The sequence below is a fragment of the Amphibalanus amphitrite genome, unplaced genomic scaffold (assembly GCF_019059575.1).
Source record: "Amphibalanus amphitrite isolate SeventyFive unplaced genomic scaffold, NRLGWU_Aamphi_draft 000267F_arrow, whole genome shotgun sequence".
NCBI classification, from domain to species: domain Eukaryota; kingdom Metazoa; phylum Arthropoda; class Thecostraca; order Balanomorpha; family Balanidae; genus Amphibalanus; species Amphibalanus amphitrite.
In genome coordinates this window covers 210,925-234,461 of record NW_024881762.1, presented here as the reverse complement: position 1 = coordinate 234,461, position 23,537 = coordinate 210,925, and the positions used below count along the sequence as shown (strand labels likewise).

General features: G+C 53.2%; 2 protein-coding genes and 1 non-coding gene across 10 annotated transcripts; 2 read left to right on the top strand and 1 right to left on the bottom strand.

Moving 5' to 3' along the window:
- The first annotated feature begins 51 nt into the window (after positions 1 to 51).
- Positions 52 to 23,247, top strand: LOC122386921 (endoplasmic reticulum-Golgi intermediate compartment protein 2-like). Of its 6 annotated transcripts, none has more exons than XM_043376666.1 (9): positions 52 to 75; positions 5,549 to 5,695; positions 5,922 to 6,074; positions 6,622 to 6,746; positions 8,644 to 8,735; positions 9,142 to 9,321; positions 16,467 to 16,635; positions 16,980 to 17,142; positions 22,489 to 23,247. In XM_043376666.1, exons 2-9 carry the CDS (start codon positions 5,590 to 5,592, stop codon positions 22,668 to 22,670), a joined length of 1,170 nt encoding a protein of 389 aa, XP_043232601.1. In that variant the 5' UTR covers positions 52 to 75; positions 5,549 to 5,589; the 3' UTR covers positions 22,671 to 23,247. The 6 variants fall into 6 exon arrangements, with proteins under 6 accessions (XP_043232601.1, XP_043232598.1, XP_043232600.1 ...); XM_043376663.1 differs by having other exon boundaries at positions 52 to 87; XM_043376665.1 differs by having other exon boundaries at positions 56 to 240.
- LOC122386920 (uncharacterized protein K02A2.6-like) lies at positions 9,942 to 14,414 on the bottom strand. Of its 3 annotated transcripts, none has more exons than XR_006257457.1 (3): positions 12,330 to 13,555; positions 11,495 to 11,695; positions 9,942 to 10,655 (listed from the first exon to the last, which is right to left on the bottom strand). XR_006257457.1 is itself a non-coding variant. In XM_043376659.1 (3 exons), the coding sequence occupies exons 1-3, from the start codon at positions 14,361 to 14,363 to the stop codon at positions 10,143 to 10,145; spliced, it is 1,857 nt and encodes a 618-aa protein (XP_043232594.1). In that variant the 5' UTR covers positions 14,364 to 14,414; the 3' UTR covers positions 9,942 to 10,142. The 3 variants fall into 3 exon arrangements, 2 of the variants coding, with proteins under 2 accessions (XP_043232594.1, XP_043232595.1); XM_043376659.1 differs by adding an exon at positions 14,210 to 14,414 and having other exon boundaries at positions 9,942 to 11,695; positions 12,330 to 12,479; XM_043376660.1 differs by having other exon boundaries at positions 9,942 to 11,695.
- LOC122386947 lies at positions 21,488 to 21,621 on the top strand. The gene has a single exon (XR_006257461.1). It is a non-coding gene; the product is annotated as a U11 spliceosomal RNA (small nuclear RNA).
- Positions 23,248 to 23,537: the final 290 nt, after the last annotated feature.

Below are 23,537 nucleotides of genomic sequence, written 5' to 3'. Positions count from 1 at the left end.
CTTTTATAGGGCAACGTTGTATGTTTCGTTTTCGTCGCGGAAGCGTGCTTTCTCTTCAGTGTGTATTGTGCAGCAGTGCTGTGAAATGTGCTGGGGTTCTAGCATAGGCGTCGCCAGAGATTTTCGGTTGGGGGGGCAAAATCAACTTTTGTGTTAAAACTTGCCTTTCCCCAGTCTTTACTCACTCGTTTTACATATCATTCGACGCGCAATGATGCGAAGAGTCCGATGGTGACAAAGGTTTCCTTCTAGCTATGACATGTAATTTTTTACAGAAAAATTCGAAATTAAAAAATTTCATGACAAAAACGACAGGTAGAATTACAGTGGCTGCGATTGCCGACGCACTGCAGAGGGCCCCTGTGCAGGCACTTGACGCTCATGATTACGAGCGAGCGAGCGCAGCGAGCGAAGTGAGTCTTTTCAATATAACGGAAAAATCTCAGTATGAGCGGCCCGGCCCGGCCCGGCCTGTAACGCTTTTGAGAGGCTTATATCTCAGCAACCGCTGGACCGATTGGCCTGCGGTCTTTTATGTTGGGTAGCCCCATCCCTTCTACCCCGTAATTGACTACTTTTGATACATCTCAGTGACCGTCGTGGCACGTGCCACGTGAAAAGTCGAGGGTGTTCAAGCTGTTTTGCAAAAGTAGTGATTTTGAGAGGCTCATATCTCAGCAGCCGCTTGGGCGATTGACTTGCGGTAATTTGTGTAGGGTAGCAGCATCCCTTCTACCCAAAATAGGATACTCTCGATGCATGTGGGTCACCCCCAGTGCACGTGCAAAATACAACAATAAGAGGTGCCAAATTTGTTCCCATTTCAGTAACTCGGTAATTACTGGAGCGATTTCGCTGAAACTTGGCATACTGGTAGGCACCCACCAGGCAATGCATTCCCATGTGTTGCGGTTAGGGTGCTACTGCACGTGCGCACGTGCAGGGGGCGTTTCCAGATCTCGAGAACGGCTGGGCCGATTGCGCTCAAATTTGGTACACGGTTGGGGACCGGTTAGTAGGGTGCCGTGCAAAAGTCATTTTGGACCCCGTTTGCACGTGCGCACGTGCAGAATGGCGCTTCCAGATCTCAGGAACGGCTGGGCCGATTGCGTGCAAATTTGGCACACCGCTAGCGACCAGTTAGAAGGGTGCTTTGCGCAAGCCCGTTGGAAGCACCCTCTCGCCCTTTTGCACGTGCAGGGCTCACTATCTCGCTCGCTCGTTTTTCGCCCAAAAGGCGTTTTACTGGTCATTAACCCAGAAAAAAGTGAAAAACGCTCCATTTGATCGGATCACCCTGCTAAAACCTCCATTCACGCATGCATGCAGAGGTTTTACGTGAAATGCATAGGACTTATCTCAGCCGCCGATCGTAGTAAAGTTGGGCATTTGGCGGAGAGCGAATGTCAGAAGTGTGAATCGGAAGTAATTCATCTTTGCTCCAGTGAGAGGAAGTGTTTTGTTCACTCGAGTGTGAACAAAAGTTTCTCGTTTTTCGTGTGAGGGGAAGCGCTGCAAACGCGAACAAGAACTGTTAAACGGAACCAAAAGTTACGCGTGGCATAGCGGCAAGGGATTCCTTAAAGGTAGGTTTGGGACTTCCAGGCCATTTCAGGCCACTCAGGGTCAGTGCTGACTCTCAGAAGCATGCTTAGGATCCCGGAGATCGGCATGGGTCACCTCAAATATTTACGTGTACATGGTGCTTTAAGGCTTTCCGAGCCCAAGGTGGGGCCCTCAGAAGCCAGTGTGGGCGGCGGGCGCTAAGAGACTAGGCCCAGGGTGAGCCTGGAGCCCTCGGATAACAGTGTGAACCCTCGGGGTCTGTGTCGAATCCCTAAGGACCTTACGTAGGGACATAATAAACATGTGTTGTGGACCTCAGAGGGACACGTGAGCTGTGACCCCTCAGATGCCGGCTTGGGGTTAGCAAAGTCTGTCGCCTCAAAAGTTTGGCTGAACTATCAGAGGTCAGTTAAGGTTCTCAGAAATGTTCGAAGGCTCAAAGATCCCTGCATGGGCCCTCAGAGAACATGGACATCAGTGGGACTTTCAGAAGGCCGGTTTGGGCCCTCTGAAAGCTTCTTTAGGGATCAGTGGAGCTCCTTAGCAGCCTTTGTTTAAAGCAAGCTCATGAGCCCTGCGACACTTGTACGGTACTTGAGCCTGTCGCAGACATTTGACGAGAGTTGAGAAAGACCCCGAAGATTTCGTTTCACATTTTGAACGAAAATCGTGTCAGCACTCCAAAACTTATGAAAATCAGCTGTAAAATGTAATAAAGAACGAACTAGGAACATGGAATCAATCACAGCATTGACATTTCCGAGTCTGGACTCGGAGTCTTGCAGATTTTGGCGACTGCGAGTCAGACTCTGGTTTGAACTGCACGCTCCAACCGAGTCTGACCTCACAGGCATTCTCAGAAAGGTACCCCCATTTTTCCCCGACTCCAAAATCTCATCGGATCTGTATCGATCTCAGGGGGTGCCCGGTCCGAGGTTGGGGGGGGGGCAAGCTGCCCCGCTTGCCCCCCCGTGGCGACGCTAATGGGTTCTAGCATCTTATTTTACATTTTTGATGCATTTAAGCATCATATCTGAATTCAGGACATCAAATAGTGTAAGAATGTGCATTTTTTCTTGTTAAAAAAATATTGCGGACCTAAAGTAAATATTTACCTTGAATACATTCTTCCAAAGTGTGTACACAAAGGAGAACCTACAGGACGTCCCAACACTAGACACCAGACAATATGGGAGTGTCCTTGAAGACATCAATATTAATAGTGAAGATATCAAGAAGAGGCTAGAAGATCTGAAACCTGGCAAGGCTTCCGGTATTGATGGAATTCATTCCCAATTTCTGAAGGGAACTGCTCAAGCACTATGTAAACCTTTAAGGATATTATTCCAAAAATCACTCGACTCAGGACAACTGCCAAGTGATTGGAAAATGGCTCTGGTTAAACCAATATTTAAGAAGGGAGATCGCCGAAAAGTTGGCAATTACAGACCCGTAAGCCTTACGAGTGTTGTTTCAAAGGTTATGGAGGGTATTGTAAAACATGCTATAATGACACACCTGCTAGAACAATCACTACTCTCAGATTTCCAATATGGCTTTGTCCCAGGAAAGTCGTGTGAATCACAGTTGTTGTCTTGTATGAATTTGTGGACGAAGTATTTGGAACAAGGTCATCCAGTTGACGTCATTTACACTGACTTCAAGAAAGCCTTTGACGCTGTCCCACATCAACGACTATTAAAGAAGCTCAGTGCATATGGCATAGGACCGAAAGTCGTTAAGTGGCTCGAAGGGTTCCTCTGTGGAAGAAAACAAAGTGTCTCTGTGAACGGAATTATGTCTGGTTGGGTGGACGTCACAAGTGGAATCCCACAAGGTACTGTACTGGGACCTTTGTGTTTCCTGCTCTATATAAACGACTTGCCTGATGTGCTGGAATCAAGTAGCATTCGATTGTTTGCGGATGATGCGAAGATCTTCCATCCAGTTACTACTTACCAGGACAGCAGAAACCTACAGCAGGACCTTGACAACATCCTGGCATGGACGCAACGCTGGCAGCTACCATTGAATCTCGATAAGTGTTCAGTGATGCATCTCGGGTCAAAAAATCCACTTCACAAGTATAAATTGGGCCAAGTGCATCTCAGGGAAGCCACTTCTGAACGAGATCTAGGGGTACATATGGACAGAGATTTAAAGTTTCATGTGCATGCTGCAAGAGTCGCAAAGAAGTGCAAGATGCTTCATGCAATTATCAAACGAAGTTTCACTTGCTTGAACAAGGACATGATTTCCAAACTGTATCGAACACTAATACGACCTGTTCTTGAGTATGGCAACTGTGTGTGGGGACCAACCTTCAAAGGAGACCAAGACTTACTAGAGAATACACAGAGACGATTCACAAAAATGGTCCCAGGTTTGAGCAATGTCCCATATCAAGAAAGGTTGACAGTGCTGAACCTACCCACCCTCAAGTACAGAAGAATGCGCGGGGACCTAATAACAATGTATAAACTCATTACTGGGAAACTCAAGACTGAAGGTGATATGTTGCAATTGAAACGAGAAGCAAGGCATACAAGAGGACACACATTACGGATCACAAAATTTAGTGTAAAGAAACGAGTACGAAGGTCATTCCTCACACATCGAGTATGTAACTTATGGAACAGTCTTCCAGAGAACATTGTACAGTCTAAATCAACCATGCTGTTTAAAAGAAGAGTGGACGAGTTTTTGAAGAGTGAGAGACTTCAACTGGAGTAAATGCCGCCGAATCGAGGAACTGAATGACAAAGCATAGTGACCTTGAATTATCCCACGATTATCCTTACCCAGCTCTGACATATACCCACTCAATCAGTAAGGAGTAGTGGAAGTTACAGGCAGTACGCCTTTTTCCATACATTCAAGACTTCAAGACTTCAAGACTTCATTAGACGCATTCATCAATGCATGTCGATTATTGCGGCATTGGCAACCAACCACTTAATACCTAGAGGGCCGTACCGATACCGTGCATGCGTCAAGGCTATATAAACCAAATATAAATCGAGGCATGTGTATATCATATGGATGCCAGTTAGGTCTGGTATTATCATTGAGATATTCATATAGTTATCTATCAATTAATGATCATTAAGTCAGTGCTGTGTGCTCAGCGGTGTGCATCACACTTGGGTGACGTTGGCTGCGTAGCTCCACCTACTCTCTGCCACGGGCCGCACACTGTGTGCGGCATACAGAGGCTTAGCGCTGCTGGAGCATGTTGACAACGTCCCCCAACATGGCGCGGGTTTGACGACTCGATTTTGACGACAGTTTGGCGCCATTTCTTATGAAGCGCCCCTGGATTGCCAGGTCGCCCCTATTTTGACTTGCCGCCCCCTCCTCCCGAAAATTCCTGGATCCGCCCCTGGCTTGACAAACATGAAATCGGCAGTATATATTAGATCCGAGTGGACAATTGTGACGATGTTGATACAAATATGTAACAGCAAAAAATTTAGGTTTTAGCGGTTTAAGGTAGGTTAGGTTTTAGGTTTTAGGTTGGTAGGTTTGTAGGTTTTAGGTTGGTAGGTTGTAGGTATGTAGGTTGTAGGTTGGTAGGTTGTAGGTAAGTAGGTAAGGTTAGGTCAGGTTTGATTATGTTTTTCTTTTATTTTCAAGACATATAAGTATCATTTTTGGATTCAGGATGTCAAAGAATGTAAGAAATTAAGAATATGAAAACTTTATCTTTTAACAGTCACTCGGACTCAATGTATACTTTTACCCATGAAATCTGGGTGATGGTCTTATACCTATACCTAGCTAAAGATGCATTTCCTTTAGTCTGAATCTACTTCTATGTGCTTAATCACATATCTAAAATGAAATCTATAATGAAAAGGGAAAGTTTTTGATGAGCATATCGTGGAGGAGCTCAAATTTTACTGAAAGGGGTGCATGATAGTTCCAGCGAAGCTTACCTAATCAATTAACCTACTTTTACAAATGAATCTTATATTTACAGATAAAACTGTAAGATAACTGTGCAAGCCAACTGTTAAGAGAATGGAGCTAAGACAAAGAAAAACTGTGCTAGACACAGTTAAAAAGTTGGATGCATTTCCAAAAATTGCAGACACCTATGTGGAGACGACCAGGTCAGGCGGCACCAGTAAGTATCAGCTCCTGTGGTTTTCCCCAAGCACAAACATCAGGTAAAAGCATCGAGTGCTCCACTGCCCACCCACTCTGCCCCTATGATGTGCAATGTGCAAGCAGCTGTCTGATGGATTCTTCCCACACACCAAATGTCTATCAGATGGTAGTTTAAGTGTGTGGATGAATGTCGTCCCATCTACCTTGATCTGACTCCCTCCCTCACCACTGTTGCCTTGCAGTCAGTATCCTGACGTTTGCCGCCATGGTACTGCTGCTCTACACGGAGGTCACCTACTATATGTCCTCGTTCCGCTTTCGGTTCGAGCCGGATGTGGAGATGGACGCCAAGCTGCCCATCCATGTGGACATTGTCGTCGGGATGCCTTGCGCCGGTGAGGAGGGGAGGGCGGAGTCGTGGGGATACCCCGTGCCGGTGAGGAGGGGAGGGCGGGGTCGTGGGGTGCCCCGTGCCGGTGGGAGGGGAGGGTGAAGTCGTCGGGATGCCTTGCGCCGGTGAGGAGGGGAGGGTGGGGTCGTGGGATGCCTTGCGCCGGTGAGGAGGGGAGGGTGGGGTCTGGGGATGCCCCATGCCGGTGAGAAGGGGAGGGTGGGGTCGTCGGGATGCCTTTGCGCCGGTGAGGAGGGGGAGGGCGGAGGGTGAATGGGCGAGTGAGTAGGGACAGAGGGTAGGAGGGACTGTGAGGGATGGGGCGGAGGAAGACGACGAGAGTAGGAGGAGGAACATCGCTGACGAAAGTAGGTGGAGAATATGGTTGGAAGGTGACGCCATGACTAAGGATGGGAGGCTTACACTGTCCCAGGCCAATGAGGTGATGCCACCCTAGCTGCTGGCCACTGGTCGAAAGCTGGTGGGAAGTTAGGTACTGGTTCACACCGCCCCCGTCTACTGTTCTGACTCCGCCCTGTGCTGCCGCTCAGCGGTCGGTGCTGACATCATGGACTCGACGAATGAGAACGTGTTCAGCTTCGGCCGTCTGGAGGAGGAGAATACCTGGTGGCAGATGACGCCCGCCCAGGCCGACCACTTCCAGATGGCGCAGATGGTGAGAGTGCGACCACCGGGCACCGGGTGGGTACCCTGACACGTCCTTTGGCTGTCTCTCTCTCTCTCTCTCACACACACACACACACACACACACACACACACACACACACACACACACACACACACACACACACACACACACACACACACACACACACACACACACACACACACACACACACACACACACACACACACACACACACACACACACACACACACACACACACACACACACACACACACACACACACACACACACACACACACACACACACACACACACACACACACACACACACACACACACACACACACACACACACACACACACACACACACACACACACACACACACACACACACACACACACACACACACACACACACACACACACACACACACACACACACACACACACACACACACACACACACACACACACACACACACACACACACACACACACACACACACACACACACACACACACACACACACACACACACACACACACACACACACACACACACACACACACACACACACACACACACACACACACACACACACACACACACACACACACACACACACACACACACACACACACACACACACACACACACACACACACACACACACACACACACACACACACACACACACACACACACACACACACACACACACACACACACACACACACACACACACACACACACACACACACACACACACACACACACACACACACACACACACACACACACACACACACACACACACACACACACACACACACACACACACACACACACACACACACACACACACACACACACACACACACACACACACACACACACACACACACACACACACACACACACACACACACACACACACACACACACACACACACACACACACACACACACACACACACACACACACACACACACACACACACACACACACACACACACACACACACACACACACACACACACACACACACACACACACACACACACACACACACACACACACACACACACACACACACACACACACACACACACACACACACACACACACACACACACACACACACACACACACACACACACACACACACACACACACACACACACACACACACACACACACACACACACACACACACACACACACACACACACACACACACACACACACACACACACACACACACACACACACACACACACACACACACACACACACACACACACACACACACCACACACACACACACACACACACACACACACACACACACACACACACACACACACACACACACACACACACACACACACACACACACACACACACACACACACACACACACACACACACACACACACACACACACACACACACACACACACACACACACACACACACACACACACACACACACACACACACACACACACACACACACACACACACACACACACACACACACACACACACACACACACACACACACACACACACACACACACACACACACACACACACACACACACACACACACACACACACACACACACACACACACACCTGGTTGTGCACCCTCACAGCCCTGGCTGGGTACTGTAACACGTCCCCTTGACTGGGTTACCTAACATGCCCCCTTGGTCGGGTTACCGGAGACGTCCCCTTGGCTGGGTGTCCAGGCACTAACACCCTTGCCTGGATGGTACTCTGATTATGCTTCTTGACTGGGTGCGAAACGAGATTGGTCCCACCAGACTGCGGGGGAGGTTTCTGAACGGTGTCGCGGCGGCTCGTCTGACGTTGTCTGTCTCTATGTTTGATGACGTTTCTCTCCGCGTGGCAGACGAACGCGTTTCTGCGCGAGCACTACCACAACCTTCGAGACACACTGTTCAGGAGCGGACACACGTCCATGTTCGCCGGCCTGCCGCCCCAGTGAGTGCAGCGCCGCGGCCGGCTGCACGCGCGACCGGGGAGCCCGCCAGAGCGGGGCGGTGCTGGTCCCGGGGATATGTACTGAATTTTGCGGATTGTTAATGTCTTCTACTTGCTGCATGCACGGAAAGGGAACCGATAATTTGGGACTTGTGTGTCATTATTTGACCCGACGTGGTACAAGTATTTATTATAGCTGGGAGGCATGTTGGCTTAGGGCTTGAATATGTCGCTTATCTGCGTAGTGCATAATATCATCATCCAAGTTATTATTTACATCATGGTTGTTCATAGCCAGTTGTGACATATTGATGAAGAAATACCCTTTCGTCGCCTAAGGTGGTTGCCTAGTTAAGCCACTTGACCTAACCTCCCGACTGTGGTCTAACGCGCTCTGATCTGACAGCCGTCCGCGTCCCGAGCGGCGGCCCGACGCGTGCCGCGTTCACGGCTCTCTGGTGCTCAACAAGGTGTCCGGTAACTTCCACATCACGGCCGGCAAGGCGATCGGCCTGCCGACCGGCCAGCACGCGCACATCTCCGCCTTCATGGACGGCAACTACAACTTCTCGCACCGCATCGTCAGGTGAGTGGGGTGGGGGAGGGGGGTGGGGGCGCTTCTAACCTTGGGGTCAGGTTGGGGGCTGGAGAGCACTTCCTAGGGGAGGGGGAGGGAGCGCCTCTAACCTCGGGGTCAGGGTGGAGACTTAGGAACACTCCGGGGGGAAGGGGGGCGCTCCTTGGGGTCAGGGTGGGGACTGGGGAACACTAACTAGGGTAGAAACCGGGAATTGGTTAGGAACACACAGAGTTGTGACCAAGGACTGAGGAGCCTGCTTTGGGTAACACATAGTTGCCTTCTCCGGGTGGATGTGTGTGAATGCTGCAATTAGGGTGGATTCCAGACCCAGGCTGCTGCCGCGGTGCCAGTATTGTATTCAGCATCATATGTTCCACTATTCGGCCATTTGTTGTCCGTAACTAGGCCGGGAGCCTGACGTGTGCTGTATCCATGAGGATGGGCCAGGGGACTCAATACAGGATGTCACTTAGTCGCCGGCCCGGCCTGACGTCTGCTGTATCCATGAGGGCGGGCGGGGGGCTAGTCGATACAGCACTTCACTCGGCCGTGGGCCGATTGTAGAGGCGAGCGTACGTCGTGTTATAGCGTGAACTAGCTCGGCACCACGGCACCACACTCCTCCGATCACCGGTCAGAACTGTATTCCCACTCGATCAGCTGACCAGACTCAACCCACACCGCACAGCTGAGCGCCCCCGGCTATAGGTCAAGCGAGCGCAAGCCCGCTCTCAGGGACGACGGATAGGGCGGCCAGTGGCGCACCCAGGCACGCCAGCCAAGAGGCTGTGTGACAATCTACCACATTCCTCCCCCCTAGTTAACAACTATTTTCTCGGTCTCAGGTTATAGCGCGGTACCTGCGGCGCTGACACAGGCTCACGACACTCAACACTCTCGCCTCGCGACAATTGGACGTCACACTTCAATCGCGAGTTGAGCTCACCCCGTCCCTCCAACCCACGAGCCGGCCGCCTAACTGGGGAGGGAGACGAAGGCCTCTCCCGTTCCGGACATTCCGCTGGCGGTGGCGGAAGCGGCGTGGGAGTCGGCGGTGAAGGCGTCGGCGGTGAGGGCGTCGGCGGTGAAGGCGTCGCCTGCGACGTTGGAGTTGTCGGCAGCGACGTCGGCGGCGTTTGAGGAGGCCGCGGCGCCGCCGTCCAGTCCGTCGGCTGTCGGACGGCCTGGTTCCCGGCGACCGCTCTCGGGACCACCTGGTCCAGATGGCGCTGGAGGACTCGTCCGTCGTCCAGCCGGACCGTGAGCTTGAGTCCCGAGATGTTGATGCAGTGTCCGGGTAGCCAGCGTGTTGTCCTGCCGACGCCGGCCAGTCCCGACACCTGTGAAACGAGGACAGACATTCCTGGTAGTATGGTGCGCCGCTGTGCCTGTCTGTCATACCGCTCCTTCATTTTCCACTGCGAGCTGACAACACGATCCTGCAGACTGGGAAGCATACAGTCGAGACGAGTTCTCATGCGCCGCCCGGTCATTAGCTCTGCTGGCGTCACTCCGGTAGTGCTGTGGGGAGATGAACGGTAGGTGAACAGCACCCTTGCCAGCTTGGTGTGCAGCGTTCCATTCCCCTGTTTCCTCAGACCCTGCTTCACCGTCTGCACTGCCCGCTCAGCCAGACCGTTGCTTTTTGGAGACAACGGCGCAGTGCGCAGGTGTGTGATACCATTCTGAGTACAGAATGACTGGAACGCTGGTGCCACGAAACACTGAGCATTGTCTGATACCAAGAACTTGGGAATTCCCCAGTATGCAAACGTTTTCCGCAGCTCCTCCATAGTAACCTCGGTTGTTGCCCTAGTTGTTACATGTACGTCAATCCACTTGGTATATGCATCCACTACAATGAGCAGCATTTTCCCCTCCACTGGGCCACAGTAGTCAATGTGCACCCGCTCATATGGCCGGGACGGGAGGGACCACGGACTCAGTGGCGTGACGGGCGCTTGGTGGCGGTATTGTTGACAGGTCACACACGCCTTAACCATCTGGGTTATGTCAAAATCTAGGTTTGGCCACCACACGTACATTCTGGCAAACCCCTTGGTATGGCTCTCTCCCATATGACCGTCATGCAACATCTGTAGCACCCTCTCCCGCAACTTGACTGGAATGACGACTCGAGCTCCCCACAAGAGACATCCGTTCTGGATGCTGAGCTCACCTTGCTTCGTGCGATATGCACTTAACTCCGGTGACTCGCCGCTCCTGTCCTCAGGCCAGCCGTCTCGGGTGTACTGCAGCACTCTGCTGAGGGTGGCGTCACGTTCAGTCGCCAGTCTAACCACAGCGGCGGTCACTGGCGAAGCGTCCATCATCTCCACCAGGTGCAGAGTCTCGCCGGGCTCTGGCAAGTCTCCAGCAGCTGTCGGAAGAGGCAAACGGCTGAGACCATCACAGTGTCCCTGTCTCGATCCTGGTACATACTCTAGCTTGTACTGATAGCCCGACAACAGCATTGCCCATCGAGTCACTCGCGGTGAAGCCATCATGGACAGCGGCTTGTTCTCCCCCAGCATGCCCAGGAGGGGCTTATGATCGGTCCGGATAACAAATTTCCGACCTGCCAACCAATGATGAAAGCGGCGGACCCCCAGAATCACCGCCAATCCTTCCCGGTCCGTCTGTGAATATCGTTTCTGCGTGTCTGTGAGCGATTTCGAGTAGAAGGCTACCGGCCTCTCTCCCAGGCGCTTGTCAACCACGCTCAAGACACACCCAACCCCGTAGGGAGAGGCATCACAAGACAGCACGATCGGTGCCGTCTCGTCAAAATGAGCCAGCACCTGCGTAGACTGCAGCAGGCTCTTCCCCGCCAGCCACGCGCTCTTCTGATCGGGTCCCCACTGCCAGGGTTCTCCCTTTTTGAGCAGGCGGTACAGTGGTGCCAGCACGGTGGACAGATTTCTCACAAACTTGGCATAATAATTGATCAACCCTAGCCAGGCCTGAAGCTCCTTCAAGTTTTTTGGAGCGGGTGCGTTTTTGATAGCACTGACCTTGTCGTCGGTCGGACTCACGCCGTCCGCGCTGATGCGGTGTCCCAGGTAGGTGATAGATGACACTCCAAACTTGCACTTCTTCTTTTGCAGGCGCAGGTTGGCCGCCACCAGCCGCTGTAGCACCATCTCCAGCGAGTTCTGGTGGTCCTGTGGGGTTTTTCCAGCGATCATGACATCATCCAGGAACACTCCCACCCCTGGTATTCCAGCCAAGAGAGTTTCCATATAACGTTGAAAGATGGCCGGAGCACTCGCGTACCCGTATCCCAGTCTGGTTGGCACCAACAAGCCCTTGTGTGTGTTTATGGCCAAATATTTGCGACTCTTCTCCTCTAATGGCAGATGGTTGTACGCATTTTTCAAATCTATCTGACTGTACACTGTCGCACCTTGCAGTTTACTGAACATCTCGTCTACTTTTGGCAGAGGATACTTTTCTAACGGCGTGACCTTGTTTACTGTGAGACGATAGTCTGCTGCGATTCTGATCTCACCTGAGGCCTTCTGGCAGGTCACGATGGGCGTCGCCCAGTCGTTCCACTTGACCGGCACCAACAAACCTTCCTTGATCTGCCGCTCCAACTCGGCGTCCACCTTCTCCCGGTAGGCGAGTGGCACCGTCCGAGGCTTGTAGAAGATGGGCTTCACGGCTGGATCCACTGGAATGTTGAGCTCTACATCCCTCGCACAGCCCAGATCGTCCTTGAATAGCTCGGAGTATTTTTCGAGCAGTGTTCCCATGGCTGGACTCAGAGTCATCGCAAAAATATTGTGCCAGTCCAACTTGATCTCTCCCAACCAGTTACGGCCTAGTAACATCGGACCGTTACTCTCCACCACAGTCAATGGCAATCGATGACTGACACCCTGATACAGCACGTTCACCCACGCCTCACCTCGGACTGAGAGCTTCTCACCGGAGAACGTGCGAAGCAGACGGCTGCTCGGCTGCAGCAGCCTGTCTCCGTCCGGCCAGAGCTCCTTGAAGCGGCGGTACGTGCAGACGGAGACGGCGGCGCCGGTGTCCAGCTCCATCTGCACCGACTGACCGTTGATGCTGACGTCGACCTTGATTGGAGGCTTCACCAGACTCGGCCGCTCCTCTGCACATGTGAACAGATCGCTAACCAGAGCGTCAACCTCACCAGTCTCTACTTCCATCTCCAGTCCACCCTCGGCACCCTCCTGTGACTCAGACTCGGGTAACATCCCCACACTGTTCACCGTGCCAGCTAGGTGGGCTGCACTGGTGTGTCCATAACGAAAACATTGAAAGCATTTCTTTCAGCGAAAATAACAGTCCTCTTCTGCATGCCGGTTACTCAAACACCTCCAGCACTTATCTTTCCCGCCCTCCAAGGCCTTACTTGTGTGATGTGTCGTGCCAGCCTGCTGAGCTGGGCCTCTTGGAGCTCGCTGCTGTGTCGCTGGCCCCGCTGCGGTCGGCCGGCTCCGCTGCTGTGACCGAATCTGCTGCACCTCTTGTCGCGGCGGATCGGCCGCCTCCGCTCCCGACAGCTCCTGCAGATTCCGACCGGCTGTCTCCATGGCTACCGCCATCTCTGTCGCTTTCTTCAGAGACAACTCGGGTTCTGACAACAGCCTGGACTGGATCAGGTCAGACTTCACACCACATACGAGTCGGTCGCGAATCATCTCTTCTAGAAATGTACCGAACTGACAATCACCAGCGAACTGTCTGAGACGAGCGATATACGTTTGTATCGATTCTCCTGGTAGACGGTAGCATGAAAAAAATCGAAACCGTGCGACCGTTACCGACGGCTTGGGGTGATAATGGGTCGTTAGTTTCTCCACAATCAGCTGATACGTTGCACTCGCCGGTTTAACAGGGGATAGTAGCGATCGTACGATACCGTATGCCTTGGATCCGATGTTGCAGAGCAGAGTCGAACGTTTCTTGGCCTCATCTGTGATGTCATTTGCCACAAAATACTCTTCCATACGTTCGACATATTCTTCCCAGTTCTCTTCCTCCACATTAAATGGCTCTACTCTGCCCACCGGCATTTCAATTTCTTCTGTTCAAATACCTCGTCGCCAATGTTATAGCGTGAACTAGCTCGGCACCACGGCACCACACTCCTCCGATCACCGGTCAGAACTGTATTCCCACTCGATCAGCTGACCAGACTCAACCCACACCGCACAGCTGAGCGCCCCCGGCTATAGGTCAAGCGAGCGCAAGCCCGCTCTCAGGGACGACGGATAGGGCGGCCAGTGGCGCACCCAGGCACGCCAGCCAAGAGGCTGTGTGACAATCTACCACACGTCGGTCACCTGCTGGGCTGGGCAAACAGGCGTCAGACAGCCACCAAAGGAATTGTCACCCACGCTGACAGCGCAAATATCCGTTTCGGGCCGCGACTGGCCATGGACGGGTAGCCGGTGACGCTAGCTGGGGAGGGGGGGGGGGGGGTGGGGTGGGGGTGGGGATGGTCGATTGTACTCAGTGGACTCATCGATCAGCTGACTCATGTCCTCCTTCGCTTTCACAGAGCCCTATTCACTGAGTCCAAAGTTAGCCGTGCCATCAGTCATGGCGGTACGAGGCTGGAAAAATGAACATTTATGTCCGTGTTGCCTCTGTGACCACGGGGCTGAGTGGGAGGCGGGCGGCCGAAACAGGTCCCGGAACTGCCGGAAAATGTATTGACCCTCTCCGGCACAGGCCATTTTGCGTCCTTCGACGGCACAAGCGGGGGGAGGGGTTGGTACCCCCCCCCCCCCCCTCGCGTTTGCCTCCTAATTGAGCTAGAGCCTCGCGGAAAAAAATATCGTGTAGGTCGTCACGAGACGAAGCCAACGGTACCCGGTTTGAAGGTCATGGGTCAAATGGTGACCTCTGAGGTCAGGTCAATGACCCAAAAGTCGGGAAAATGGGGACCTGTTACTGAGGTCAAGTCAATGACCCAAAAGTCGAGAAAATGGGACTTATAGGACGTCGTAAAGTGTGGCTGCTATGAGGTTTTTCGGGGTGCTGATAACGAATATCATATTAGGTTTGATCACAGATGTTGCCTTCATGCATTTAGGCCAGGTCGGGCCAGGTCAGGTCAACCAGTAGGGGTCCTGCCGGGTATTCGTAGTAGGCGTCAACCGCCTCTCACAGCTTCGTAAACGAAGGCACCAAAACTCTTTCGCAACTGTTCATATGGTTGCTAAATTCGAATTCAGCTCCGAAAACTTACCTAGAAACATATAAAACTCGAAAAAGTGAACCAAGGTCATAAAAGGTCAGTGACCTGATCTGACCTTCAGGTGACCTTGACACCCACCCTAATGCATGGGACCAATAGCATATTAAATGTTTGAACGCTTGAACCACGAAAAGACTGCAAACGCGCGGCTAATGCGAGCCGACATACGCCGAATCGCGGTTTCGGCCAAACATGGTCTCGAAAAGTAGGTCACAGGTCAAAGGTCATTTGGTATAGGATCATTAAATTTTCAGGGTAGGTTAAAATTGCTTACGCGAGGGTACTGAAAGTTTCGTCGCCATCGGCCGCTTTTTACGCGAGTTATTTGCGAAAAATCTCGGGGGGGGGGGGGGGTTGCATCAACTCCCTCCTGTGCCGGCGAGGGTTAATGCCGCCACACGACTGACTACTCTGAGACGCCCACGACAGCCCGCGCCGCCGTCACCGGAAGTACCCCAGTCAGGGTGATCACTAAAAATGGCAATTGAAACTGGTTCGCTCCTGGTACGGCTGCTACACTAAGGGCTTTTAAATGCCGCACACTCGGCTGATTCGAACGGCGGCACTAAATGGTGTAACGACACCAATCATGATACAACAATTTAGTAATCTGTGTACCAAATGCTTTGTATTTTTAACACAAGACATCTTTATATTCTCACCGTCACGGTTGAACCCGGTTCGAGTTATTGCAGTCTGTGTGCCTATGTTTCTCAGGGTGCACTCCTTTAATGAATGAGAGTTTGATACTGTATTTGATTCATTGGTTTTGGCTCCCACTGCTGCGTCCAGTGCTGCTATGACTGTGTGTTCCGCTGTATATGGTCCGCTGTGTATTATCCTCAGCGTATGCTCCGCTTTGTATGGCCTTCTATGACGGCTCGCTGTGATAATCCGGTTTATCTCGCGGCAGGTTCCAGTTCGGGGACGACCAGGGCGGTCTGATCCACCCTCTGGAGGGTGACGAAAAGCTGGCCTCCTCTGAGATGCAGATGTACCAGTACTTTTTGGAGGTGGTACCGACGGATGTACACGGTCTGCTGGGTACCACGCACACCTACCAGTACTCGGTCAAAGAGCAGGTCAGCGGCCACCGGCTGTACACTCATAGTACCGAGCGCTGTACGGTCGAGGGGGTTGGTCGCTCCGGCAGGGCCTGGGTACAGCCGATGGAATTGTGTCAGATTCAGAGACCTGCGGTAGGAGGGATGAACTAGATAAGAGTAAACTAGTCTTGGATCAATGAGCTGGGTCGGTCAGTACCAACGTGCAAACTTGTATAATTTTCTGCTTTAAAATTCATTAGGTTGGATTTGTTCACGGCAGTTTACGAGTCAGCTTGTCACACGAATGACCTTGCTGGCCGACGTGTGTGAACCGTCTCTCGTGTAACCAGTGCTGGCGTTAACGCTACCTGCCCCGGCAGTCGCGCGTCATCAACCACCAGAAGGGCTCCCACGGCGTGCCGGGCATCTACTTCAAGTACGACATGTCACCGCTGAAAGTGGTGGTCTCTGAGGACCGCGAGCCGCTGGTCCAGTTCGCGGTGCGGCTCTGCGCCATATGCGGCGGCATCTACGTCACATCGGGTGAGAGAGCGCGTCACTGAACGGCGACAGCCGGGGCCCAGGGAGACAGGGCATTCTCATTGCTCGCGGAGGGGAAAGACTGCATGGGGTGGGGGGCAGGAAAGGTTATCATAGCTGAGATAGCTTATGATTAGGTAGGCTCCTAATGAATTCTGAATTTCGATAGCTTCAAGGTGCTGCCAACTGAAACGCACGTGACCGGAAAACAGACATCAATCGAACTTCCCACTTCCTATCTAATATCCGCTGCAAGATCCGCTGCCTCCCTATCTGCCAGTATTTTCACATGATTTTGTTTTAGGCGTAGCTTGATTCGTATAAATTCGGTTCATTTGAAGTCGAGAAGAGTCATTTTCATCATTCGATCATTCAAAAGGGCGGTTGGATCAATGACTTTTTAGTATTATCTTCCTTCTCTTCTGGCGATTTTTCGTTGGATTTTGGTTGTGGCACTTCAGAGCCTCGGCCGCCCGCACTTTCTGCGTGGTCATGAAGAGCTCCACATTGAAGTCGCTGGACAGCGGTGACGGTGGTGACGCCGCTGATCAGCCGTGCTCGGCCGCCGATGGACCTCGCTGCCCGGCAGTGGAGCCGTCCGGCGGCGGCGGCGAGGCGGCCGGCGCCGACCCGCTCTCGGTGAACGGCCTGCTGCACGGCCAGCTGCGCGCGCTGCGCTCCGAGCGGGCCGCGCTGGCCGCGGCGCTGACCGAGCTCCGACAGCGGCACGCGGCCGCCTGCCAGCAGTGGCAGGCCGAGCGGCGCGAGCTGACCGGCGCCGGCGCCGGCAGTGACGCCGCCGCCGCGCGTATCATGGATCTGTCGCGCCGCCAGCGTCACCTGACCGCCGAACTGGAGGCCGAGCGGGCGCGCCGCCGGCGACTGGAGGCGCGCCTGGCCGAGCCGGCGGCGGCCGGCGCGCAGCCGCCGCCTCCTCCGGCCTCAGAGGCAGCCTCGGAGACCGCCGGGGACGGCGAGAGCGCGGCCCAGCTACGGGAGCGACTGCGCGACACCACGCGCCGCCTGGTGGAGGCGCGCAACCAGGCGGGCGCGGCGCGGCGCGAGCTGCGCCAGGCCGAGCGACTGTTGCAGCAGGAGGTCGGTGAGGGCGCCTCGGTGCAGCAGCTGCTGGCAGCCGGCGCCGGCTGGCGCGGCCGCGCCCAGCAGATCGTCACACTGAAGGCGCAGCTGCAGGAGCTGCAGTCGGCGTCGTCGGCGTCTCCCTCGCGCTCGGAGCCGCGCCTCTCGGCGGCCGACAGCCGCGCGCGCTCCCACCTGCGCAGTCTGGGCCGCGAGCAGCAGGCGCAGGCGCGCCAGGTGGCCGCGGAGGCGGAGCAGCAGGCGCGCGAGGCGGCCAGCCTGCGACTGAAGCTGGACGCCGCCCGGTCGCGGGTGGCCGTTCTGACGCAGGAGGTCACCCAGCTGCGGGACCAGACGGCGCGTCTCTCGCAGAAATGCCGCAATGACGACGAGATGATTGAGATGCTGGAGGCGCAGGTGCGTCGGCTGGAGGCCGAGCTGGCCGACGGCGGGCGGGCGGCCGCGCGGGACGCCCGCCAACCGACGGCGCCCGTCTGCGGCGAGCAGCTGGCGCTGCTGCGTGCCCAGCTGGCGGCGCGCGAGGCGGACGTGGCGCGTCTGGAGGGCCAGCTGGCGGCGCTGCCGGCCGCCGAGGAGGCGCCGCCGCCGTCCCCGCCGCCGCCGGCCGCCGACCCCGCCGAGATGGCCGAGCTGCGCCGCCGCTGTCTGGAGGCAGATTTCACGGCAGAGGCGGCCGCCGCCGAGCGGCGCCGGCTCGCGGAGCTGGTCGCCGAGCTGGAGCGGCGGCTGGCGGCGGCCGAGCGGCGCGCCGACTCGGCCGCTGGCGCGCTGGCGGAGGAGCGGGGTGTCTCGCTGGCGGCACGCCGCGAGGCCGAGCGGCTGCGCCAGATGCTGGGCCGGGGTCGGCGGCCGGCGGCGCGTCCCTCCGCCGAGGGGTCGCCACCGGACACCGGCCCGCTGCGGGAGGAGGTGGAGCGTCTGACCGCCCAGCTGGAGACGCTCAGAGCCGAGCGCCAGAGCGACCTGCGCGGCTTCGAGGAGACGATGGATGAGGCACGTCGCATCTTCTGCCGGGGCCTGCACGAGGCGCAGGCGGGCGGCGCCGCCGGCTGAGACCGCACCTCCTGCTGCCGGGCGAACCCGGGAACGGATAGACGGGATGCGTTGAGCACGGGGACTGGGCATTTGGCTCCAGTTTGACCTGCTCGCCGCGGCATGGTGTGCCATCTGTCATTGCTCTTAAATCTTGTATGAAGTGTTGCCTCTGACTAACCTAGCTTGCCTTTCACAATGCGCGTTATATGTAGGAGTATTATTCGCTATAAACACAGCTGGATAGCGGCCAAAGCGGTATTTTTTTATTGATGATCGTACACAGTTAGATCCCGGATAGTCTACATAGGTACGAGTAGTTTGTGGTTCGTTTGTTTTGTTGGCTTGGGGCGCTCTTTCAGTCTGACGGGACCAGTTCAGAGCCGGAAGGATGATATGAATCAGGGAGTGGCATTGGTCTGCGCGAGCACCCTGGTGAGTCGTCGGGGCTGAGCCCATCCAGTGGACAGGCTACCCAGCCCCCAAAACACTCACTGCACCCGGCTACGGGCGTGATCCTTTGGGAGCTGCCCGCATGGAAAAGTTGCCCGTCCAGCCCGGGGCAGAGGGTTGAGGCGTTGAGGAGAAAAAAAAATTAACAGTCCTGGGGATGGAAACAACGGAACGGTGACACACGAGTAGTGCGCTTAATGGGCATTACTGGGGTGAATCGTTAACTTCCCTGCCAGTGGAATTACAGAGTCCAGACTGGTGTTTTCACCCGTGATTGAATCGATTGGATTGAATTAAACGCAATTTGTTGAATTAAAAAGGTTTACTTCACCGTCAGGATTGTTCGATTCACAAGCCATGATTGAATTAAACGAATTGGGAAGAAGGGTTGATTGAATGAAAAAAAATAACGATTCATAAGCTTAAAGAAATAAAAATTGAAGTGAACATACTTCATTATCAACAGATGTTAACACTGAATGCTGATTACTGCCATGTGATGATAATTGAGTGACAACAAAAAGAGCACAACAAATACAATAGTCAAAGCTCAATACTACACCTGAATCAGTGATTTTTTAAAAATCGAATCGAAAAAAAAAGCATCGTTCAATAACTTTCGGATGAATCAAACGTGAATCATTCCTTTTTTTTGTTTTTTGATTCTCTGAATCAAAAGGAATCGATTCACCATTTCTTTGAAGGAATCAAACGGTGATTAAAGCGAAAAAAATGAACTGAGTCAATGATCGAATCAATCCAAAAAAGGTGAATCAATAACCGGTCTGACAGAGTCGTCAGCTGAATTGGGTATTCTGATGTCCTGTACTGCACCTAAAAGCACTGTCCTCGGCTAGTCTGGTAACATCGTATGATCGTACACGGATGGTTCTTATGCCCCCCCCCCCCGCTCCTCCCGGTGATTCAATGCCTTTGACAATTGCAAGAAGGTGATAAATCTAGATTGAAACGTAAGCGACGCCGATTCTCGAATGTTACTGTCAAGTGTTCCAGAGTCAAGTAGTTATTCGGCGTGAGCCGTGAAGTGCTCCAGAGTCCAGAGTCAAGTATTTATTCGGCGTGAAATGATGTTTCGTTGGTTCGCCTGACTCATCTATCGCTACATGAAACGGATTTTGCATTTCTTGCTCTGTTATGCCGAAACTGGCGTAGGTAACCGTTGAAAAAACGGGTCGCAACTGATACCGGTGCCCGGCGGTCCCAGTGGACGAGGCGGAAGTGATGGGCAGGTGGCGCTAGTGTAGCTTCATAGGTGGCCTAGTGGTAGGTGGGTACTCAGGGTAGTTGTGCTTTTCTTCTTTTCTTCACAAAGGTAGACTATGGTGGCACATTCAAGCTCAAAATTCATTGGGTGACACGTGATGCATTTCAAATTATTGTTGTTATCATGTAAATGTAGCTTTATGTGACGTGGGTTTCGCTTTTCACCTATTGTTGGAGCTACTAGGTATAGTCACCGTGGAAGCTAGGTAAACCAATGCTTTGAGCTCCACCGCTAGATGGTGCTAAGGGTCTCTGTCTTGCCATTGCCAAGCATGAACTGTCGTTACGGTCGAAGTTCCTATTGTTTATAATGGACAATTGGCACATGATGGGTGCGTTGCAATTAGCACGTTTTGCCGAATCGGATAAGTGTGTTGCTGGAAGCGCTCTAGCCTTCAGCCCTGATTTTCTCCTGAAACTAAAAAGAAGGATCATTTACTTATATGATGTACCCGTTTTCAATACCCCCGAAACTTTCATAAAGGGCACTCGCCAACTTATGACGCATAGGGGAAAATTCTCCTGTGGGGTATGGAAATCCAGACATACCCAGTGCGTAATTTTTAGAACGGGAGGAAGTTGCGCTGGCACTTGAGGCCGCGCGACGCCTCCCCCTCTATAACTGAGTTTGTGAGCAGCGTTTGGTTGGTATTGGTTGGTTGGTATTCGTTGGTTTGTGTTGTTGGGAGCTGGGCAATGCCTTGCACTGGAAATGTTTGAATTCATGCATCTCATTGTATGTCACTTCTTATCGACTGAGCGACCACGGTCACATAATACATATCAGCTGAATTGGCTGGTAGCATCTTTAGACGCGTCAACTTCGCCTTGTCATGCTTGGCTATATAGTAGAGCGTTTGAGCGCTGTTCAATGGTTGGAAGCTCGGTAACTCCGCACAGGCTTTCACGGTAGGTACTGCATTGACAGACAGACACACATATACATAGAACCTCCTCCTGGCTCGCTCCCAGGCGGAGTGGAGGGGTACTGAGAGACAGCCGTCGTCCCGCATCGGTCGGATCGGTTCCCCGCCCTCGGCGATCGGCCCGCCGCTCGGATCACGTTACATCATAGTCGTATTTCACTCCGGTTCATCGCCCTGCCCAGGCGAGCCGATGTTTCTCGCCTGTGTCTCGCTGGGACATGATAGTGACGATTCATTGCGACGCAACATTTGCACACAAAAACGTCTATGCGTCTATACTCGTATTATCAGTCACCGACAGAGATAAAATCATGTTTATGTAATAGTTGCGCCCCTTGGTAAGCATGATTTAGGAAACTTATAGCAAGGTTATCTCAATGACTGTTTTCGGTACAATTTCTGAGCAACCGAACGTAATTTTGGGCTTATGCTCCCTCATTTATGATAAATATTGTCATTGTTCCATGCAGTACCCACTATGCCCGTCCCGAGCGTCGCTCGCCTTTGCGTGGTATCCGCCCCCGCAGTCTGACCGTCCCCGTCTCTCGGGCAGGTATCATCAACTCCCTGCTCGGCTGGGCGGTATACCTGGTGTGCTGCCGGCGGACCCCGTCGGACCGACGCGCCGCCCCCGCCCCCGTCCCCGCCCCCGCCGACCGCCCCAGCGGTCTGCTGACTGCCGGTCAGCCGGCGGACGCCGGCCGGGTCAGTCTGGTCACTGCTGGCGACAGCTGACCGCAGCTGGGGACGAGCTGACCGCGGCTGGGGACGGACGGAGTGGGTAGTCGGCCGGCTCTTTTTGATATGTGTTTGTCGCACTGCGGGCGCCGTGACTCTGGGTGCAGCGGTGATATTTGCTATATTTGTTATGGTGGTGGACACGTCTGTGTGTGCGTTCTGGGGGAGGGCATTTCTCGCACTTTTAGTGTATTTTACCCACATTTATGACGTGTGTATTAATTTTTACCACTGTGTTTGTCTCGTGTGTGTAATCTCAGACTATGTGTGCTGTGTACGACAAGGCGATGTGTGCTGAGTGGTATTGGTGCATGCTGGGATGTATGCATATTGCATATGTAGCCAAAATGTGCGCCGAGAAGGGGCGACACTGACATATGTGAATATCTGTCAAGTGCCCGTTGCTATGTAGACATGAAGCAACTGCTGCTTGGTTGCTTGGTTACCATGTCTTTACTGGTATCTAGTCACATCTGATGAGAGCGATGTGGTGCCTAAGGACCATTTTTCACAACACAGCAGGTGGCAGACCAAATGACGCATTTTGATGCCAATAAAGGTGAACAATCGTAAACGCATTAGAGTTTGGCATCTGTGACTGTCTTGTCCGAACGGGGACGTTTTCGTCATGGCACTTAGCGGATCGATTACGGTGTCTGAGTTTTATTTTTATCCGATGGATGATAGCCCGAGTTTGCATTTATGCTGGATCCAGTTGTTATAAATGCAAATGTAAACGGTAAACCTACATGGTAGGGGTCATATCAGGGTGTGGGTTTGTTTGTTTTTTGTTTTGTTGGGTTAGGCCCTTTCGGTCGACAAGACCATTGCAGAGCCGGAAGGATGATAGGAATTAGGGGGAGA

Bases quoted from the DNA above. Each gene is read 5' to 3' on its own strand.
- LOC122386921 (XM_043376666.1), top strand. From the start codon at position 5,590: ATGGAGCTAAGACAAAGAAAAACTGTGCTAGACACAGTTAAAAAGTTG. The intron at 9,322-16,466 runs GTGAGTGGGGTG...ATCTCGCGGCAG, and splicing joins TTCTCGCACCGCATCGTCAG to GTTCCAGTTCGGGGACGACC. The intron at 17,143-22,488 runs GTGAGAGAGCGC...TCTCTCGGGCAG, and splicing joins CGGCATCTACGTCACATCGG to GTATCATCAACTCCCTGCTC.
- LOC122386920 (XM_043376659.1), bottom strand. From the start codon at position 14,363: ATGCCGGTGGGCAGAGTAGAGCCATTTAATGTGGAGGAAGAGAACTGG. The intron at 12,480-14,209 runs GTATCGTACGAT...AAAACCCCACAG, and splicing joins CATCGGATCCAAGGCATACG to GACCACCAGAACTCGCTGGA. The intron at 11,696-12,329 runs GTCAGTGCTATC...CTCTTCCGACAG, and splicing joins TGAGTCCGACCGACGACAAG to CTGCTGGAGACTTGCCAGAG.